Genomic DNA, 20,486 nt, shown 5'->3' with positions numbered 1-20,486 from the left:
GATGCATCTCGGATCAGCTGACTACTTTGTTTCAACTCCCTCTCTTTGTTTGAAAACAACTGTAGAAACCACGTACGCATATTCACCGCCAGGTGCACTCGGCCTGCAACCTGTCGAAATTGGTGTTAGAGTTTTCACGAACGTGCGACTCAAGGTTCCCCGTTAACAGAGCGCGTGGTTTTGTTTCAGTGCCTCCTCCGTTGTCATTGTCGACGAAGAAGGAACAAGACAAGGAAAAAAAAAGATAGACGTGCTTTAAACAGCGAGATCTTTTCGTGGATCGACTTCGGTGGACCCCGACTTTTCCGCGTTACGCTTCTTAAGAGTCGAATTACGTTGAACGCGGCATTGAAGTTCCTTCAGTACAGAAATAGGCAGATAAATGCAACTACTCGAAGGTCTGCTACACGCCGCACAGACGGAGTAAATCTGCGAGCAAGATTGACGGAAACAGGAAGGGACCGTCGCAGGGAGAAGCGTAATATTCGGCGCAGAAGTTCTCGCGGAACGGGATGACTCATCTAATTGCACGTATTCTATCGGGATTGAGATTCTTTTGATCGTGGCTGCACTCGAAAGGGACCTAGATTTCGTGCGTGTAAGTTTGGAAAGCGTCGGCATGATTTATTTCCTGCCGACGAGCTCGATTACGAGCTTCCAAATTCTATTTCTCTTTCGACTCTTTCGCCTTTTTTAATTAATTCCAAGTTTCTTTCATCTATAATTCATGACACGTTAGAATGTTTAGATATCGTAGGAACAGTGGCGATACAATTTTTCATTTTACACTTACCATACTTATCCATACGTCCGAATCCTCTTATGCAATGATATCGGGTCGGTGGGAAAGTAATGTCGATTTCGTGAGTATAGAAATAAATTAATTTATCGTTGTATATATTCTTATACACATTTTTCAAATTATTTGAATTTTTGTGTTTTATAGTTTCTTAATAAATGTCTTTTTTTTTTTTTGTGTGTTTCCTAAGATATTTGCTAAGAATTCATTCATAGTTTTATCATTCAGTTTTATAATATTATTTTGTATGTAACTTGAAATTCAATTAAATTTGATATATTTATTTCAAAAATATGATATATCTTTTTCAGAAAGAATTTTATTTATATATCTTTATCAAATTCATATAATGAATTTTTATGAGCAATATAAAAATACAAGTTGTTTTGTCTTATACACTATATTGGCTGTAAAAAAGTGTTTGTATATTAGTAGTAGTAGTTTTAAACATATATTGCAGCATATTAATTACTTAAAATACAAATTTATTGAATTTCATATAATTTAATAATATTTTTATTCGATAAAAAAATTTGATATTATAAAATAAGAGTATGTACAAATATTTTTTTTTTTTTTTAACCATTGTATAACTGCTAAATCTACATCGAATTTTAATTTCAGACGAGAATAGAATAATATTTCATAAAATAAATTTGAAGTTGTTTATCTTACCAAAATCAAAATCAATATAAATTTTCCACCAACTCAATATAAAAGCGAGTATAATTTTCTACACGCATAAAAAGGAAATGGAGGAAAAAAAATTCTACAGTGGAATAAGAAATTATTATACAACTGCCTCTATGGACGATTCTTCGATTCGGTCTTCTGGATATTTTATTCGTTTTATTTTTCCTATGTATATATAGTTATACATAGATATATATATATATATTTGATCATGTCGTTACATAAATGTGCAATTAGTGGCGCAGCTCGTGCGAACGAGGAAGCGAACGAAACTAGCAAAAAATAATCGTTTTAAATATATTTCTATCCCGCTTTTAGTTCGGTCAAATCTTTGTTCGAGTAGTTCCGTTCACCTTTTCATTCGTGTTCGCGAAATATTCACGTCGTCCAAAACCAAGGTCAAAAATACGACGAACCATTCGTTCGGCACGATGCCTACTGCGCCATTGCAAATGCTCATTATTAGCTATCATCGATCTTTTCCAGCGGTGATCCGGTTTCAGATATTTTCTTTTTTTCTTTTTGTATATTTTTGGAAACAGCACGATACAAAAATGTTCCACTTAACAATTGGATTGGCACACGTGTTAATTCAGCAAATCATTAAAAATAGTCTTCCCTTCTCAAATAATTTTTTTAAAATGGGCTATAAAAAGTAAGTTGATTAAATTAAATTATATTCTTGTTATTTCGTATTATATTTAATAATAGAAATTTGTAATTTTCTGATAAAAAAACAATATTGAACATTTCCTTGGTAAAAATATGAATCAAAGTGTACAATACAATTGATCATTTCTTAAGTGACAAGATTTAAAAGAAGAGGCTGATACATATAGATACATGCATCGTCGCTATAATAAACAGCGTTGAGCATCTGGAAGAACTGGCAAATATTTTACTTTTTCAGACGAAAGAGAACATTGAATACGCGTGTTGGCCGACGTCGCGAGATCGAGAAACGTATTCATTTCGCTGCATTAAAACAATATATTTCTACTCCTTTCTCTCGAAAGAATCTCATATTCATCCAATCACACGGTATTCTGAAAAAAACGAAATCTTTCTGACTCATCGTTACCGATCGTATCGAATGTTCTCATTTAACAGCAAAAAGAAAAAAAAAAAAAAANAAAAAAAAAAAAAAAAAGAAGAGAAGAAAGTACATCGAATCTGCAATCTACCTCTATCTCGAAAGCAATCGCGAATAAATGTGCGAAAGGATCTGTTTTTTCTTGATAGGAGATTTTTTTGCTCTCCATTCATCGTAGAGCCTAGTATCCCAACAGGGATAAAATGTTTATACGATTCTTCGGTATGTTTGGCACGTGGCCAGAGGATACTGCGCGTGCATTTCATGGACGAGAATAGATTTGCGGGCCAAAATCCCCCATGACTTCTTAGTCGTCGTATTCGTATTGACTCTTGCATGAACATACGCGAGATAAAAGCTACGCTACATCGTGAAAGATCGATGCACGCGATCCGTGCACGTGTATGCCCTCTCTTTCTCTATTCGCCTTCACGCGATTTCATTTTTTTCTCTATACATCTATTCATTCTCTATACACATGCACATTACATATGTACATATATCAGTAAAGAAGATTTTCATAGCCTCTTAACGTCTGAATCCAATTTAATCATTCTTAATCTTTCATCTTTTTAATTTCATAATCAATTTCAATAATAGATCCGGAACATCAATATATTATATTGTTCTTTTTAAATTTAATGACTTAGTATTTCCAAAACGACGCGCAATTTTATATCCAGTTAAGATTCTGAGTTTACGCCAACTGTGATTTGCCAACACATGACAGAAAGAAACATCGTGTTCCACGAATAATCCGCGCAACAAACTTTTATGAACGCTGGGAAAAGCCGTGTGCGAAAGGAATCACATGGATATGCGTTGGTGGTTTGGAATTGTTCGTTGATTCGCAATAAAATAAAAAAAAGAAAGAAAACGAATAAAATCCAAATCGTTGGAAGTTTTATATTACAGGCTATCTTCTTTCTCGTACTTTTACGGTGCATTTCGCGATTATAATGAGCGGAAAATCTTTGTCAAACGTCTCCGTTTGACCGCGAACGTTGGCCCTATAAAATCTTTGGCTCTGACGTAGATTTCTTTGTGCACTCGCAGATTATTGCGTCTCCGTTTTTCGAGTATTTTCATATTTACCGAGAATTCGGATGTTTTACGTAGCTTGAACGAACGGAAACGTCGTCAGTAACTATAGAGCATCAATTCAATTTCGCTTTTATTCGTATATATATATTTTTCGTTGGACGAATGAAATATTTTCAATATTTATAGCATTGTTTAGAATAATAATATAATTTCAAGAGAAAATAATTGCATAGGAAACAATTCTCGCTAATTATTATCCTGAAATAATATAAGTAAAAATTATTACTGAACAATCTATATTAATCTTTTTATATTCATTTTATATACTAACAATGAATTGCAATATCTCATAAAACTACGCTACATCGATATTTTGATGTAGTGTTATCTATGGATGGAATTCTATCTTTATCATATATTTCATTCATATTCTTGTGTAGATAATATTCGTATTAATACTTGATAAATTACTTGCAATTCATGCATTTCATTGAAGCTAATTTACAATCAAATAAAACAATAAAAAAAGAAAATCTATTCTTGAATGTTTGAGTTTAATAATCGATCTTAAATCACTATATTATTATTGAAGAGAATAATATCTATTCTGTAAAGCTATATACTATAATTAAATACCTAATTGCCCATTACCTTATGCTTAAACTCAAGACACTATTTTCCCGTATTTATTATTTTAATCGTTCTATAATTATTTACCTAAACCGCTGAAAATATTCTAAGCGTAAACACAGTTGGTATATATTGTACTCTGTTCTCTACAAATATACGTAAAATCTGTAAATACAAGTCTTAATTTTTGGTGTTCTCTGGTAAACTATGAAAGTATCACGGTAAAATTTACGAGTATTATCTCGAGATATTAACATGAATATCGCTGCACCATTTAAAGAGAAATTTCGAAACACGCATATAATACATACAATTATAAATATATATTATAGATCCCTAAACGGAATTATAATTGTTCAAATTCGATCAATGATTCGATCAATATTTAGTTTAATTTAAATTGAAGTAAAATGAAGTAAATTTGAATGTAAGAAGTGAAAGAATATATATAATATATCTTGGCTTCTTCTCTAATAATAAAACTTAAATCTATTAAGATTCCTTATTTCTTTGAGATCGATCTAATACTTCTTGCGCGTGTTGTAATCCGGCACAATAATGCAATAATAAGACACTCAGTGCTTGCACACGTAAATCACTTTGTGCAATCAATTTAATACTGTCCATTTCTCCACTTTGTGATAATTCTAATCTTGAGGTAGTTTCGGCATCGAGCGCAGTTTTAAGCTTTCCCATCTATATTGAAAAAAACGATTAAATATAATATTTGTATTTCATTTATATCTTTAAAATTCATTTTTATCTTTACCATAGTATTAATCTTTTCAACACGTTCTTGAGGCTCCAAATGTTTGTACAGAAACTTGCCGGTATCTTTAGCCCTAGACATAAGACCATCATCCAAATCCCCTGCTACTAGAGGAGCTGCCACACTTGGCTCAGCACCCTCCAAGAGATCAGGACTTATGCCCAAGCCTCCGACCAATGAATTCTAAATGTTTCAATAATTTGATCAGATACATTGGAGCATAATATTCGATTTTTAGATCTTGTCCCTATGAAATAAATGCACCTACCTTTGATTGATATGATAATAAACGTGTAAAGAAAGCATCGTTTATTGCACTATTAGAAATTGTAATAATTATACAGCATCAATACAACGATATTTTATATAATAAGCATGATGATTCAATGTGCATCTGCATATCTGTTACTTCAACATAACAATTAGTGCCATAAGAAATAAAAAACATAGTCGTTTGCAATAGAAAGTAAAAGCTCATATAAGAGTTTTCAAAACGTTGCACGAAAGATTGAACGCGAAGCGAATCAAATAATATAAGCTTTAAAATCACAATCAATATAATCATAAGCGTGTTTTCTGCCCCCTACAATTGCTGGTATATATAAAAGAATAGGACAAAGAATAGAAATAGAGCAGAGAAGGCCTGAAATTACATTTTGATTTAATCACAATTGATGAATTATTAATAGCTAATATAATTATTATTAGTAAAACGATCAATATGATCCTTCTCTGTTCCAACTGAACAAATTTGTGTTATTAAATTCTACCTTGCGGGATGCACAGGGACTTGGGGGAAGACTTCTAGATGCCAAACCAGTACCGGAAGCCGGCGGGGCCAAGCAACTGGTACTTCCAGCCTTCTTCAGGCCCAATAGAGTATTAGCTATACTAGCCTTCATGGCCATCATAGTTGCACCCTGATTAATTGATTAATGGATTTCAAATTTATTAATAATTTTATTTATCTAATTATAAAAACCAATAAAAGAAAGAAAAACAAAATATACAAACAACCGTGCCCTCAATCTCGCTCTTGATTATTTAATGTGTAAAAGGTTAAATTAGTTTATTAGACAATAATAAAGCAAATAATCTATTCACTTACAAAACTCATAAATACATTAGAAGCAAGGTTAAGGTGCAAACCTACAAAAAACCTTCACCTCCCTATTATGCAGATGATCAATTTTATTGCCAACAATAAAGTGAATCACACTTAACAGTTGTTTCCCTATGTACAAAATACCAAGAATACTCTAGATATTTCAAGTATACATTAATTGCCCAAAATTTGCAATTCCTTGATTACAGCATTGCATACTGTACAATTAAATATCACTAATAAAGCGTAGATATGTATAGTAATTGTAATTTTATAATATTTCTTTTTTTAAAATTTCATTCTAACCACAATTGAATAACAAAATTTTATCTTTCAAAATTAATATACAATTTTTTTTAATAAAAATATAAATTATGTATGTATATATCACATATGTCAATAAACTTTAATCCAGAAATTTAACTTTAAATTCTAAGTTATCTTAATTATAATTATTATTTTTAAAAAGTGACATTATATAAATCACAATGAAAAAAACGAATAAGAATATTCGTTTTATGGAATTGTCAACAAGATATAACATTTATTGCGATTTTAAAGTTTAGTATATTTGAAAGTTTCATTAAGTTGACAATACCATTCTCATGTAATAAAAATTTTTATTACGTCTTGAGTACCTGTACAGTATCTTCACAACTGGTTAGTGAAATTTCTGGACCCGATTCTCCGATAAGAGTAGGCTCTATTTCATCCGCTTCTAATGCTATTGTTGTTATACTTTCGGCTCCACATATTCCCGATGCTTGACACCGGACTTCGCATTTTTTATGACATACCATACCACAATCTCTGCACTGTACCGCATCTTTTAGCCAAATCTATATAAACATATAAATTTTGTTATTCAATATAAAACATTTAAAAAAAAAATAATTGTAAAAACATCGACCTTTTTTGTACAAAAATCGCAATGTGTTGCTCTATGAAAGTGAGTTCTAATAAAGTCATGCATTTTTTTTTCAACAATTTCTTCACTCAAAGATGGTTGTGTTTTAATAGCTTCTGTATTTTCCTTTTTTCCCATATCAAGTATATGGCGATTTGAATAATTGGATTCCCATATATAAGATAATAAAATATCACCATAACAAAGTGTGGGATCAAATCCTGAATAATCTTGTAGTTTTGGATGAACTGTCGTCAAGGAAGCTTATAAAATATAGCATAAAATTAATATAAAATAGATAACAATAATATTAAAAATTATATTTAATAAGATTAATACATACCACTATCTGGTGGTAATAAAGCATGACATTTAAGATAATGACCAGTTGAGGATGTATAGCATTGTGCTAAAATTAATTTCATGGGAACATTAATATATCCTAATAATTTTGCATGAATTTCTCCTCCTCTTACACGACCCCACACTCCAATATTTAAATACTGAAGTTCTGAATCAATTTGGAAAGTTCTAGTTTCCTCAAAAGTAATTAAAGAAGCATATTCCTTTTCTTTAGTGGTATAATACAAATCTGATATATTTGTTACATAACTATCATTAAAACAAAATTGAGAATTACTCGATATTGATTGATTTGAAGTAGTCGAAATTTTTCTGGAAGGTGTAGTATCTGGTGTTTGAGCAGTATCATCAATATGTGCACTGCTTTTTCTTCTTCTAAAAAATTTATTACCCATTTCCAATTTATCAACAATTTCATTTTCATAATCTTTTAAATCTGAAAATTTAATTTGAGTTTCAAATTTGATTTTGCTATCTTCTGTACTGGGTGTATCTCCCTTATTTGATATGGGATCAATTTTTAATGTTTTTTTATCTCCTCCTCTTTCTGCAGATATTTTTTCACTATCCAATTTCATACTAGTTTGCTTGTCTAAATCTATTTTAGAATACTTTCTTTCAACCCTTATGATAAAACGTCTTTGTACAGCACTTTTTACAAATTTAGCTACTTGATTCATATTAGATACTTTTTTACCATCTACTGCTATTAAAATATCCCCTTTTTTCATTTCAGCAATTGCAGCAGGACTTCCAACTATTATAGTTTCAACTAATACACATGTATGACCTATTTCTGGCACAAATTCTTGTTTAAATACTACACCAAGTTGCTGTGACCCAACTTTACTGATAATTAAATCCAACACCATATAAGGAACGCCAGTATATTGAGTTAAATACACCCAAGGTGTTGAATCTATGCTTATTGTACAATATATTTCAACTTGTGATCTATCCTCTGCATTAAGTATATTAGGTCCAAGATTTAATCTAGTTACTTCAACCAATGATACTTCCAAGTAACCTGGTATTAATTGCATATTAGCGACCTGAAAATTTTTAAACATTTGTTAGATATATTATTTTTCAATTTTTATAATGATGGGAATCAAGAAATATTTTACTTCAGATAAATCTACGGCTTCATCGTTTAGTCTGCGGAAAAATGGTTTGTAACGCATTTTATAGCGAGGTAATGTGTGCTTTCTCCGTACTGCTCTCCGAATTTGTCCTGTGATTAAAGAAATAATTTGTGGTTGTAATTGACGACCTTGAAATTGGGATTGCACTTCCAATTCAAGTATAGGATCTGAATAGAAACTTAAAGACCAATGAGTATATGGAACACGTGTAAATTGTAATCTAGCTCTACCACTGATACGTTTCACTGAAAGAAAATATTATAAATTACATAAACATTGAATCATAAAATCAAGAAATATATTTACAATAATTTGTTCAAATTATTAATGTACCTTGTAAAGCCATATAAGCAGTCTTTCCCAATAACATTTTAACATCTATTGATAATTGAAAATTTCCAGAATAATGTAAATCTAAAGATAAATCCAATGTTTCCAATAATCCTGTATCAGCATCTATTTTTGAATCTGCAACTTCTAAACCTTTTATTGTAGGAAATTGTGAACCTAAATTTAAATCTCTTAACTGAAAAAAAAAATATATATATATATATTATTTATTTATATTTAACATATGAATATCAAATAATAATTTAAACAATAATTTACCTGTACACTGTCCAATAATTTTCCAGTAGTAGATTGAGTTAATAATTCTTTGAATTCATTATTTAATTTTCTATACAACCAAAGACGTACTCTCTCAGCATTTCTAAGTTCATTGAATAGAAATTGTAATGTTAAATTTATTGCCAAGTTTTCATTGCCTTGACACATACTCTGACGTGATATATTTATGGAATTTATTTTTTCATCTTGAATTTTTTCAAATAATTCTTTAGGTAATTGAGCCTTGTCATGGTGAAGTGATTTTTTTGGTGAATTTGCTAAAGGTGCTTGTTCCAAAAATTTTTTGAAGAAATAAAATTCCAATACAATTGTACATATTATACCACACATAAATGTAATCACAGATACACAAATAAATTCAAAAATATCCATATTAATATATCATCTATTGGAAACTTAATTGTTTCCCTGATTAACACCAATTTTTTCACTACTAAGATTGAAAAATATTCAAATAAATTGTATAAAAAGTCTTCTTGTGAATTAAATATGAAATAACAATCATGTAAACATATTAAATATATTTTAATATTATTAAATAATATTTTTAAGATAAATACATTACGACGTTCATACAAAATAGGAACTCTTATAATATGTATGATTTCGAATCGATCATTAAAAAGATATTGTTTTTTTAATGCTGAATTACATTGTTATGATCACTTTCGTTTCACGGGTCAACAGTTATTCAGAACACTTTCACCTATCATTATAAATTAAAATTAAGACATTTTCATAAAAATATAAATAAAATTTTATAAGAATTTAAAAAATATTCATTTTCACAAGAAAATATTCGTACAATACATTTTAGAAAATCTAATAATGCCAATGAACATGGATAAAACGTATTATGACAGTTTTCTATTGATCCTGGCAGCCATGTTAGTGCCAAACAAACTTGTCAATTTGACAGATCTGTCAATTGTCTATCTAATACTATCCATTTAAAAAATAATGATAAAAAATATAAATGTTTATTTCTTTAAATTTTTACATTATAATAAATATCAATAATACAATATTTTATTTATATAATATATATATAATCATATAATTAATATACAAGAAGATATATATAAAAAAAATTTAAAAAAACATTATATTATATTATCTTAAAAAATAAAATATTTAATAGAAATAATATACTTTAAATAATTATATAATTTTATTTTACAATAAAATAAAATAAAAATTATATTGGAAAATATAATTTTATTATTTTTTGTATATATTTTTTATATATTTTTTATATTAATAATATATATCTTATATTAATAACATTAATTTTTTTTATAAAAATTGATATGAAATAAATTATTTAATTATATATATTTCGATATTAAAAATATAGACGAAACTATAACCTAATTAGCTGATAGTGTAACCTCATAATTTTGTTTTTAGAAACATTTTTTATTATTCATTATATATAAAATTTATGATGTAAATATATGCATATATTTCTGATATTAAATAAGCTTTAAAAAAGAAGTTATTAATATTTTTATTTTTTATAATATAAAATAATACAAAATATAAATGTAATCTCTATAGATGTATATATATTAAATATTATTATAATAATATAGCCATAATTATATATTTTTTATAAATAAATGTAGAATATTAAAAATGGCAGCATTAATGAAGAAAAGAGTTTTAGCAGAATTTAATCAGAGTCAGGTAATTTAAATTTCTTTTTCAAAAAAAATTCAATAGAAAAATTTTATTTAAATATATATTTTATAGGTTGTAAATGAACCACCATTAAAAAGATTAAGAACATTGCGGCTTATATCAAATTCAGGCAGTAAAAATGGAACAGAAGGAAGTTCAGCATTAGCTTATATTGAATGTCTTGAAAAATGTAAATGTGGCAATGATGCTTTACAACTTCTTGTTCGTATATCTGATACAATTGCATATATCTCTTCAGAGGATGTTCCTTCTGTAGTAAAAAAATTATCAGAAAGATTTACTATAGAAACAGAAGCTGCAGTTCGTGCTAAAATACTATGGATATTTGCAGAATTAGGAGAAGTAACAAATGATTCATTAGAAAAAACAAGAATTGTTAATGAAACAGCTGAACTTTTAAAAAATGAAGAATCCCATAGAGTAAAAAGTCAAGGCTTAGCAACATTATTAAAACTAGGAGATTATCATAGGTATATATTTTTATATATTATAATATAATAAAAAATTATATATTATAAAGAAATTATTGTTATTTTATATTATTAAAATTCATAGAATATAAGATAATTGATTTATTCAATTGTAGAAGCCTTGTATTGAAGATTGCTCGTGATCATTTACCTGATACTTGGCATGGTGTACAGACACGTTGTCTTTCTATCATTGGAAGATATTTAACAGCAAATACTACTGATGATACTTTAGCACTTGTCAGCAATTATGCACACTCTCAAGATCCAAGAGTACGTGCACAAGCATTTGAGACAATGGCTGAACTTCATTCTTATAGAAGTTGTAGATTACCAGCAACCTTTTTTGGAGAAGCTTGTACTGCACTTAGAGATGATTATGAAATAGTTCGTAGAACTGTTCTTAAACTAATATGGCTTTTAGGCAGAGAATATCCTGAAAAGTAAGCAATAATTGATAACTTTTTAGTTATTATTTTTGTTGTTAATTATCATATTCATATTCTCAATATCTCATTATTTTATAGTATCATTGTAGGATCAGATGGAGAAGATATACGTATGGTAGATTGTGCATTTTCCCAAATTTGTAGTCTTATGGGTGACTTATCACCAAGAGTTCGAGCTTCAGCAATGTCTCTTCTAGGGACAATGAAAGGTGTATCAAAACGATATATAGAACAAGCATTGGATAAAAAACAAAAAGTTGTAGAAGCAGATAGACCAGAAGTAGAAGAAAAAAGTGGATCATGTGGAGCATTTATTCATGGTTTGGAAGATGAATTTTTAGAGGTATTATTATTATTTATTTTTTTATTATATAATTTGTATTTTAAGTAATTGAATAAATTTAAATAAATTTATTCAGGTAAGAACAGCTGCAGTTGAAGCACTTTGCACTTTATCCTTAGAACAACCAAATATAGCTAGAATTTCATTAGATTTTATGGTTGATATGTTTAATGATGAAATTCAAGATGTTCGATTAAGAGCTATTGAATCATTAAGGAAAATATCTGCAAGCGTAACGCTTCGTGAAGATCAGTTAGAAACAATCTTAGGAGCACTGGAAGATTTTTCAGGTGAAGTACGAGAAGGTTTACATGCTACTCTGGCGGCTAGTCGACTTGCTACAAGAAATTGCCTTCATATGTGTGTAAATCGTTTACTTGATAATTTAAGTCGCTATCCACAAGATAAAGAAAGTATTAGAAATTGTTTAGCAGCATTGGGAGCATCACATCCATATTTAACATTGCCTTTAGTACCTCAACTTCTTGGACGACATCCATTCTTTGATACACCAGAGCCAGATGTTGATGAACCTTCTTGTATCCTTTTAATAGTTTTCTTTATAAAATATAATTTGCATTATTTTTAACTACATTCTTAATTATAATTTAATTCTTAACTACATATATAGATGCAAGTGTACTAGTTTTAATTTTTAATGCTGCATTACATTGTCCAAGCATGCATGCTCTTTTTACAGAGCATGCATCTAAACATTATCATTATTTGCGCGATACTATGCCACATTTAGTTCCTCGATTACGACCAACTATAACGAGTGGACCAGACTTTGGAAAAGAGGATAAAACTGATGAAGAAACTGAACGTGGAAAAGAATTTCTAGAAAAAGTAGTTACTGGTGTAGAAAATGCAAGACCTGGTGGTAGAGTTCATACGCAACTCTTAGAGGCTGCAGCTATTGATTTAGATCGTTTAGCGGAAATGGATCATCGTATGGAGGGAGCCGCACGTTTTACTGTTTTATATATAAAATGTTTGCTACTTTTGAAATCAGTATTAAAAGAATTTTCAATATCATCAACAAACTCGGTATCGGCAAGTCCATTGCCAAATACAACTACTAATGTTTCAGTTCTTCTTCAAAATACTCAAAAGTATGTTTAAATATATTTATATTTATTATACCTATAAATAAAAACTTATTTATCAATAATTTATATCATCAATAATTATATAAATGTTATAGATTACAACGATTATTCAGTGGATTAGGTGAAAACGAAATCATATTAGCCAATGATGTATGGTTAAAAGCATTAGCAGTAGAATTAATTCGAGTAACAAGAAGTGTGACAGGAAGAAGTGCTCTTCCACTCGCACGTCACTTTTTATCTGAAACTGATACTCTACCTCAAGATACTGCAAAATTGCCATCCTTTTCTAGAGCTCTTGTACATCAAATTCCAACTTTAGCTGATGTAAAACCGGGTTCTCTAACACGAATGCTTTTACCATTACTTTTAACACCAGCGGCACAAGGAGAAGAACGTCTTCCTAGACCATCAGTATCCACTCGATTTTGTAGAGCAATTATAGAAGAACCCAGAGGTGATGCAGATGCTGCATTGAAATTTACAGGAGGTCTTCTATTAGGAATTCCATTGACAGCAAAAATATTAAATTTACGAGATCCTAATATATTACGCATTAAATTGAGGCATCCTGATCAACAAGTACAATTATTATTACCGCGTCAATCCGATTTACGATTACAAAATTTAGAACAAAATGACTTCAGATTGAAAACTACAGTTCTATTGTCTCATCAAGTTTGGATGGAAGCTTGTAACGTAGAAATATCTCTTGCACTTCTTGTACCATCTTCAGCTGTATGTACACATTCTCCCCTTGATGATCCATGTGTTATAGATCTTTGTAAACCGACTAAAGTTTCAATCGCACCAAAACCTATAAAACGAGGTATCTAAATATATTTTATAAATCTCAATAATATTTGTCACTTTGAAATATTTTGTGAGTTTCCGAACTTCAAAATAATATAAAAACACGAGAACGTAATTTTACTTATGTTAAATAAATCAATGATTTATAGATTTGACCAGATTTTTATTTTTATAAGTGTTCTATGCACAATGATGCAATTTAATAATATAAGATGCTTTTTTTTAAGATGAGACTTTAATTCTTTTTGCTCTTTACTTTCATATTATTATTATTCTCTTCATTTTAAAAATCTTGCAATGAAATATATAATTTCTGTTAATTGAAAGATATTAGAAAAAATAAGAACTTCAAAAATTATGATAATTTATTAATAAAAAAAAGAATTTACAGAAGGAAAAAAGAAAATATAAAAATTTTAATCTGATTTTAATTAAAGATTCTTATGAAAATTAATTTTTTAGCTTTCATAAATAATATTATTATAATATTATTAATTGTAAATATATTTTTATTGTAAATAAGTTTGAAATATTCTAAATTACTTTTTACAAATTTTAACAATATTTTAAAATTAATAATGTTCAATCTATTTATAAAAAATAATCATAAATACATAATTTAAAAAGATAGAGAGGAGGACACAAAAACTTTATTTCTTTTTTATAAAAATAACGTGTCTTAAAATATAATATATCTTGAATGTTTATTAACTACCGCCAAGTGGAAAAAGAGCTTCCACTGTAACAAAAAATATATTAAACATTTTTAATTATATTATTTTAAAAATTTGAAAATAAAAAATTCAATTTAAACTTACCTAGTAAATACTGGAGATTTTGGTGTATCTGCACTTTTTTGTGCTAAACTACTGAAACTCAATCCACCAGATTGATTTGCCAAAGATTCAAATGTACTACTACCATTTACATTTCCAAAAACTTTTGGCATATTATTATCAATTGGAGCAGGGCTTCCTCCCAAGGTAGGTGGACTTCCAAATGCTATTTAATAATATTTTTTTATAATTTTATTTTTATATTTTTATAATTAAATTTTGTTATATATATTTGCTACATATATAAAAAAATATAAATATAAAAAATATAATAATATATATAATATATTACTTACTTGGAGAAGTAACTCCAAATGTTGTTGATCCAAAACCGCCACCGAAAATTGGTTTTGGAGCTCCAAATGTTGGTGGTGATCCAAATATTGGTTTAGTATTAAATGAAGGTGCTTGCCCAAAGGCAGGTTGTGCACCTAATACAGGTTGTTCTACTCCCATTGGCGATGTATTAACTGCAGTACCGCCAAATACAGATGTAGATCCAGATGATGGTAATGCTGGAGTAACATTATTTGCTGTACTTCCAAAGAAAGATGTAGAACCCGTATTTGATGTCGAACCAAATATTGAATCAGATTTTTGGGCATTATTATCAAATATAGACATTTGAGGCGATCCAAATGTACTTATCGTGGATGCATTTCCTCCGAAAATAGAAGTTGGGGAAGATGATGCTTGAGTATTTCCACCAAAAATCGAATTAGTATTATTTCCGCTAAAGATTGAAGCGGCTGTCATAGCTACTTTACGAAACATAAATGCATCCGCAGAAGTTTCAAAAGGTTTAAAAACAGGTTTTTCAGAAGTAGTAGGTGTTGAAGAAACTACTGGTGTACTTGGAAATTGAGAATTCATTGTGAGAGAAGGTTGAAAAACTGAAGCAACTGAAGTTGTTGTTATATTTCCAAATGTAAGTGTAGAAGAAGTAGTAGTAGCAGTATTGGTGAGATTTGTTGTAGGTAAGTTAATGGTAGTTTTCTCAAAAGATTTTGATAAAGAAGTTTGAAAAGGAGACATTGTATCAGAAGTTGTCATTGTACTTGCTGTAGTACTTGATGCTGGAATGAAATCACCAAATAATGGCATAGATGAAGTAGTTATTGTTTGTGTAGTTGGAGTAGTTGTTGTTATAGTACATGTAGTTATAGTTGCATTAGAATTCGAAATTCCTCCAAATATAGAAACATTTGATGTATTTGTTTGATTACTAAATAAAGGAGTAGCAGAAGATGTAGATAAACCTTGAATAGAATTTGTTGAAGTTTTTGATTCAGAAGAAGGTATTTCTTCAATTGTAACAGAAGGCGTAGTTGTAACCGTTTCTTTAAGAGAAGCTCCAGTTACGAGTTTTACAGAAATCTGATTTTCGCTTGATGTTTGTCCTAATAATATCTGAAAGCCAGGAGTTCCAAATGTAGGTTTATAATTATATTTTCCATCGACATTAGAACTATTAGAAACATTAGATATTTGATTAGTCGTTTGTAAAGCAGCAAATGATCCTGCTAAACTTAACGAATCTTGCGTTTGAGATGTCGTCGTTGATGGCATCATTTTTAAATTAAATGAAGTAGTAATATTTGAAGGTTTTGAAGCAAAAGAAAATGTTTGTGCATTTGTTGTTTGAGATGCAGCAAATGTATTTTGTGTAGTACTTTTTATTGATGTAGAGGTAATTGGAGTAGCAAAACTAAATGTAGATATTGATTTAGTTTTTGTTATTGTTGTTAATTGTGTTGTCATTCCAATATTTGGAGTAGTTGTTTGTATCTTCTCTGATGAAATTTCTGATGGTAATGAATCTTTTAATGAATTATTATTCAGTAAATTATTTTCTACTTTGAACCATACTGAATTTTGTGCAGCAATTTCTTCTGATTTCTGTGTTGATATATCAGATGTAATAGTATCAACCTTAGGTAAAGATTTTATTATATTAGGTGAAATATGAGCAGAAGTATTGCTTTGATTGAATATAATAGTATCTTGTTTTGGTTTAGTATTTTGAGATATTGTAGTAATTGGTAAAGTATTAGATATTTTTTCTGTTTTATTTCCAATTATAGATGGAAAAGTAATACCAAAGTTAGGTTTGCTTTGCATTTTATTTTGTGTTGATGCATTAGTTTCACTTGTGCCAATCCTTGCTACAATACTATTTAAGGATGCTAAAGGACTTTGTTGATTTGTATTTTCAATACTTTGTTTCTTGATAATTGAATTTTGTTTGGAAGTAGATTGTTCCATTTTGTTTTGAATATTAACACTTGTAATATTGAGAGAATTTAAAGAGGATAAAGTTGCTTCTAAACGAAGTAATATTTTCTCTTGACTAGGAGAAGGATTAACAGGTTTTATTATCCTTGGAGTAGAAATAGACAAATGTTTTCTTAATTTAATTTGTTTTTCTGGAGTGAAACTCAAAGTTCTAGAAGCAATTGCTTTACATCGCGCTTCTATAATTCCTGTATTTCTTGAAAGAGTATTGAAAGATTTTGGCGATGTGATATTCAAATTAGATAATGAACGATTTAAACCAAAAATACTATTATTACAAATATTTGATTTCCATTTATTTTTAAGTTGCTCTATTTTGCTTTTTTCTTCTTGAATAATTTTATTATGTAATATGAGATTTTGGTAAATGAATTCCAAATAAGGAATTTTCATACGTGACATTTCTTGATATTTATGATCTGACCATTCTAAATCTAAGATTTTAGTAGCTTGAGTAAGTTGTGTTTGAGTATAATAATAAAGTTTTTGTAAATCAAATATTTTATTACTATCTCCACAATTTCTAGTAGTAATATCATTAGTAGCTGCATTTTTTTTTGATTTTGTTTCCTCAACCCAAGCAAATGATTGTAATAACAATGCTTTTAAATATGCAATGTCACTAGACAAGCTATTTGTTGTTTTTTTCAATTCTCGCAAAAATTGATCTATTATAGTAATTGTATCTACAAGTTTTTGACGTTCTTCTTCTGTACCACATTCCCATGTTTGTGGTTCTAATCTATTACATAATTCCTTTTCAAACAAATTACGTTCTTCTATATAAGCACGATAGGCAAAATAATCTGCAGATGAATTAGATTCCATAGGTTCTTGCATAATTATTTCTTTAACTGATGTTAATTTAACATCCAATTTATCAATTTTTTGTGGTTGAATTTCTTTAGCTGGTTCTAATAATTTTATTCCTATGTTTGTATGTTCAGATTTCTGTTCTTGTTTTAGTTTTTCAGTTGAAGGTTGTACAACAAAATTACTTCCTTGACCAAATTTATTGAAAATATTTCCTGAAGGGATAGGTTTTGAACGTTCAGAAACATTTTCTGGTTGTTTAGAAAGTGGTGTACTAGTTGCTAGACCATTCATAATAAAAGATGTTTCAAATCCTGTTTGTATTTGTGGTGGAGTTCCAATAATTTCTGTAGGTGGACAATTAATTTGAGGACAATTAGGAGTCAAATTCACCATATGAAAACTACACAATTGTCCAGATGTTGCAAGAATATGAAGTATAGGAACTGGGTGAGGTAAGGTAGAATCTGCTCCCCATGGTAATTTTCTAACTGCAGATTTGTCAATAGCTAAACCCACTGGATAGCTTTCTGTAGTATGAATTAATGGTAGTTCAGCTCTGCCACTATCTACTAATTGCCATTGATTCCAAGTAATTCCTTTATCTGTAGATCCTAATACAGCTACTTCACTACTATTACTGCTAGCAGCAATAATTAAACCCCATTCTGGCACATGATCAAAATAATAACGTGGAATTGTTCCTTCTCCTTCTGCATCTGTTACTCCATAAGTAATATCTTCATAACAAGTAAAAATAGCATTTGTTTCACCTTTAGGAGCATCAATTATAAGAACATTAATCCCTTGTTCATTACCCAAATAAGCAGCACAAAACTGATAATTGCTGATCCATAAAATACTAACAACTTCTCCAATATATGGGTTTGGACCAGAAATTGTTCTAGCTACTTTTAAATCAGGTTTAAATTGTACTATATTACCATTTTTACAACCCACAACAATTTGTTTCCCTTTAGGACTCCATGCTGCACATAAAGCATGTAAACCATCATCATTAAATTTCTCTAAAACTTTTGATTCAATTTCCTTTTTTTTTTCTTTTATTTTAAAACTACCAATTGTATAATCACTAGCTATTGTACATAACATTCCTGATATAGCAGGATTCCATCGTAGATCATTCACAAATATATCTCCATTTGATGTGGAAACTTTAACTTTATGTAATAATTGTAAATTCTGAAAAAATAGATATAATTAAAAAGTTTTTTAATAAAAATATCAAAAAAAAAAAAAAGAAGTCCATATTAATTTAGACATACATTTTTTGTAAATGTTTGTGCATCATAAATTAAAATTATAGATCCATGTGCTGCCACAGCTAAATAGGAACAATCACAATTAAGTGTTAATTTAGACACAGCTACAGGTATATTAAATTCTACTTTCCACTCTGGATCATTATCTTCTCCTGGTTTTAACATAATTATTTTATTGTTTTGACCTACATATAATAATCCTCTTTTCTTATCTGTAACCAATAAACTGCATGCAGTTGGTATGGATGTAAATGCATCTAAAACTTGGGAAATGTTTGATTGTTTAAATTGAAATTCCTGAAAAATTACAATAAAATGTATATAATAAAAATATAAAAAAATAATATATATGAATATATATGTACATTTTTTATTTTTAAAAGAATGACGTATCATATAAATACATGATATAAAAATTTTAAGAATTTTATAGGCTAGAAAGCAAATATTAATACAATTACATTTTTAAAAAATAACATGTAATACCTGTATATCTTTTGGATCAGGCGCAGTTTTCATGTTTAATTACTTTATAATAATCTTTATATAAACAATTCTGTTTGAAAATAAATTTGCCGGATTCTTGGCAGGTTAAATTTGAAGTATACAAAAGTAACAACAGTTGTACAACCTTTGATTATGTGTATAAATTAAGATTGAACTATATATTATTTCTCATGTTTTTATATTGAGCACGAATAAGATTATAGAATAGATCTACTATCTTATGGAATTTTCTGTCTTATATTCTTGTACATCACTGAATTATAGATTTTTAACACAGACAAAATACAAAATAGATATAATATTCAATGCATTTTTTATTTCATATTTCGGGAATATTAAAAAAATTTTATTATTTTCAACGCTATCGATTCGATTTGAAATAAAATTGCAATGTTAATAATGATTGAAATTGAAACTATTGAAACTAAATTTCAATAAAATTATAAATAAATATAAATATAAATAAAATAAAATAAATATATTTTATAAAATTATAAATAGATTCGAACATTTGATTACATTACATTTGATTACATACATTGATACATTTGAATATTATTTTTTGATAGAAAATTTATAAAATATTTATATATTGATAAAAATTAAAAATTTCTTTTATTGCTTTCATTGAAGAAAGATTTAATGAAAGAAAAAAATTATTAATAGAAATTATTCATTAATTC

General features: G+C 28.6%; 3 protein-coding genes and 1 long non-coding RNA gene across 6 annotated transcripts; 2 read left to right on the top strand and 2 right to left on the bottom strand.

Annotated features, from left to right (window-relative positions):
* The first annotated feature begins 107 nt into the window (after window positions 1-107).
* On the top strand, window positions 108-5,930 carry LOC122716434. Its single transcript, XR_006347021.1, has 3 exons — window positions 108-863; window positions 1,424-2,147; window positions 5,815-5,930. It is a non-coding gene; the product is annotated as an uncharacterized LOC122716434 (long non-coding RNA).
* On the bottom strand, window positions 4,752-10,041 carry LOC122716400 (PDZ domain-containing protein 8). Of its 3 annotated transcripts, XM_043939425.1 has the most exons (9): window positions 9,158-10,041; window positions 8,882-9,074; window positions 8,531-8,793; window positions 7,384-8,455; window positions 7,044-7,303; window positions 6,772-6,972; window positions 5,799-5,948; window positions 5,029-5,211; window positions 4,752-4,955 (listed from the first exon to the last, which is right to left on the bottom strand). In XM_043939425.1, the coding sequence occupies exons 1-9, from the start codon at window positions 9,548-9,550 to the stop codon at window positions 4,752-4,754; spliced, it is 2,919 nt and encodes a 972-aa protein (XP_043795360.1). In that variant the 5' UTR covers window positions 9,551-10,041. The 3 variants fall into 3 exon arrangements, 2 of the variants coding, with proteins under 2 accessions (XP_043795360.1, XP_043795361.1); XM_043939426.1 differs by lacking the exon at window positions 5,799-5,948; XR_006347020.1 differs by lacking the exon at window positions 4,752-4,955 and having other exon boundaries at window positions 5,094-5,211; window positions 5,297-5,948.
* A 661-nt stretch (window positions 10,042-10,702) lies between these two features.
* On the top strand, window positions 10,703-14,203 carry LOC122716401 (integrator complex subunit 4). The gene is made up of 7 exons (XM_043939427.1): window positions 10,703-10,867; window positions 10,934-11,352; window positions 11,469-11,795; window positions 11,880-12,144; window positions 12,221-12,683; window positions 12,776-13,259; window positions 13,352-14,203. Exons 1-7 carry the CDS (start codon window positions 10,817-10,819, stop codon window positions 14,091-14,093), a joined length of 2,751 nt encoding a protein of 916 aa, XP_043795362.1. The 5' UTR covers window positions 10,703-10,816; the 3' UTR covers window positions 14,094-14,203.
* Window positions 14,204-14,681: 478 nt separating this feature from the next.
* On the bottom strand, window positions 14,682-19,917 carry LOC122716395 (nuclear pore complex protein Nup214). The gene is made up of 5 exons (XM_043939417.1): window positions 19,783-19,917; window positions 19,300-19,593; window positions 15,202-19,216; window positions 14,888-15,071; window positions 14,682-14,808 (listed from the first exon to the last, which is right to left on the bottom strand). Exons 1-5 carry the CDS (start codon window positions 19,813-19,815, stop codon window positions 14,781-14,783), a joined length of 4,554 nt encoding a protein of 1,517 aa, XP_043795352.1. The 5' UTR covers window positions 19,816-19,917; the 3' UTR covers window positions 14,682-14,780.
* Between the last annotated feature and the right edge of the window lie 569 nt (window positions 19,918-20,486).

Source organism: Apis laboriosa, unplaced genomic scaffold (genome assembly GCF_014066325.1).
Source record: "Apis laboriosa isolate Shangri-la unplaced genomic scaffold, ASM1406632v1 scaffold45_cov149, whole genome shotgun sequence".
NCBI lineage: Eukaryota > Metazoa > Arthropoda > Insecta > Hymenoptera > Apidae > Apis > Apis laboriosa.
This window is presented reverse-complemented; position numbering and strand designations above follow the sequence as displayed.

Bases quoted from the DNA above. Each gene is read 5' to 3' on its own strand.
- LOC122716400 (XM_043939425.1), bottom strand. From the start codon at position 9,550: ATGGATATTTTTGAATTTATTTGTGTATCTGTGATTACATTTATGTGT. The intron at 8,794-8,881 runs GTACATTAATAA...ATTTTCTTTCAG, and splicing joins TGCTTATATGGCTTTACAAG to TGAAACGTATCAGTGGTAGA. The intron at 4,956-5,028 runs GTAAAGATAAAA...TTTTCAATATAG, and splicing joins TTGAAAAGATTAATACTATG to ATGGGAAAGCTTAAAACTGC.
- LOC122716401 (XM_043939427.1), top strand. From the start codon at position 10,817: ATGGCAGCATTAATGAAGAAAAGAGTTTTAGCAGAATTTAATCAGAGT. The intron at 11,353-11,468 runs GTATATATTTTT...ATTCAATTGTAG, and splicing joins AAACTAGGAGATTATCATAG to AAGCCTTGTATTGAAGATTG. The intron at 12,145-12,220 runs GTATTATTATTA...AAATTTATTCAG, and splicing joins TGGAAGATGAATTTTTAGAG to GTAAGAACAGCTGCAGTTGA.
- LOC122716395 (XM_043939417.1), bottom strand. From the start codon at position 19,815: ATGAAAACTGCGCCTGATCCAAAAGATATACAG. The intron at 19,594-19,782 runs GTATTACATGTT...GTAATTTTTCAG, and splicing joins CTGATCCAAAAGATATACAG to GAATTTCAATTTAAACAATC. The intron at 14,809-14,887 runs GTAAGTTTAAAT...TTTTTGTTACAG, and splicing joins AAATCTCCAGTATTTACTAG to TGGAAGCTCTTTTTCCACTT.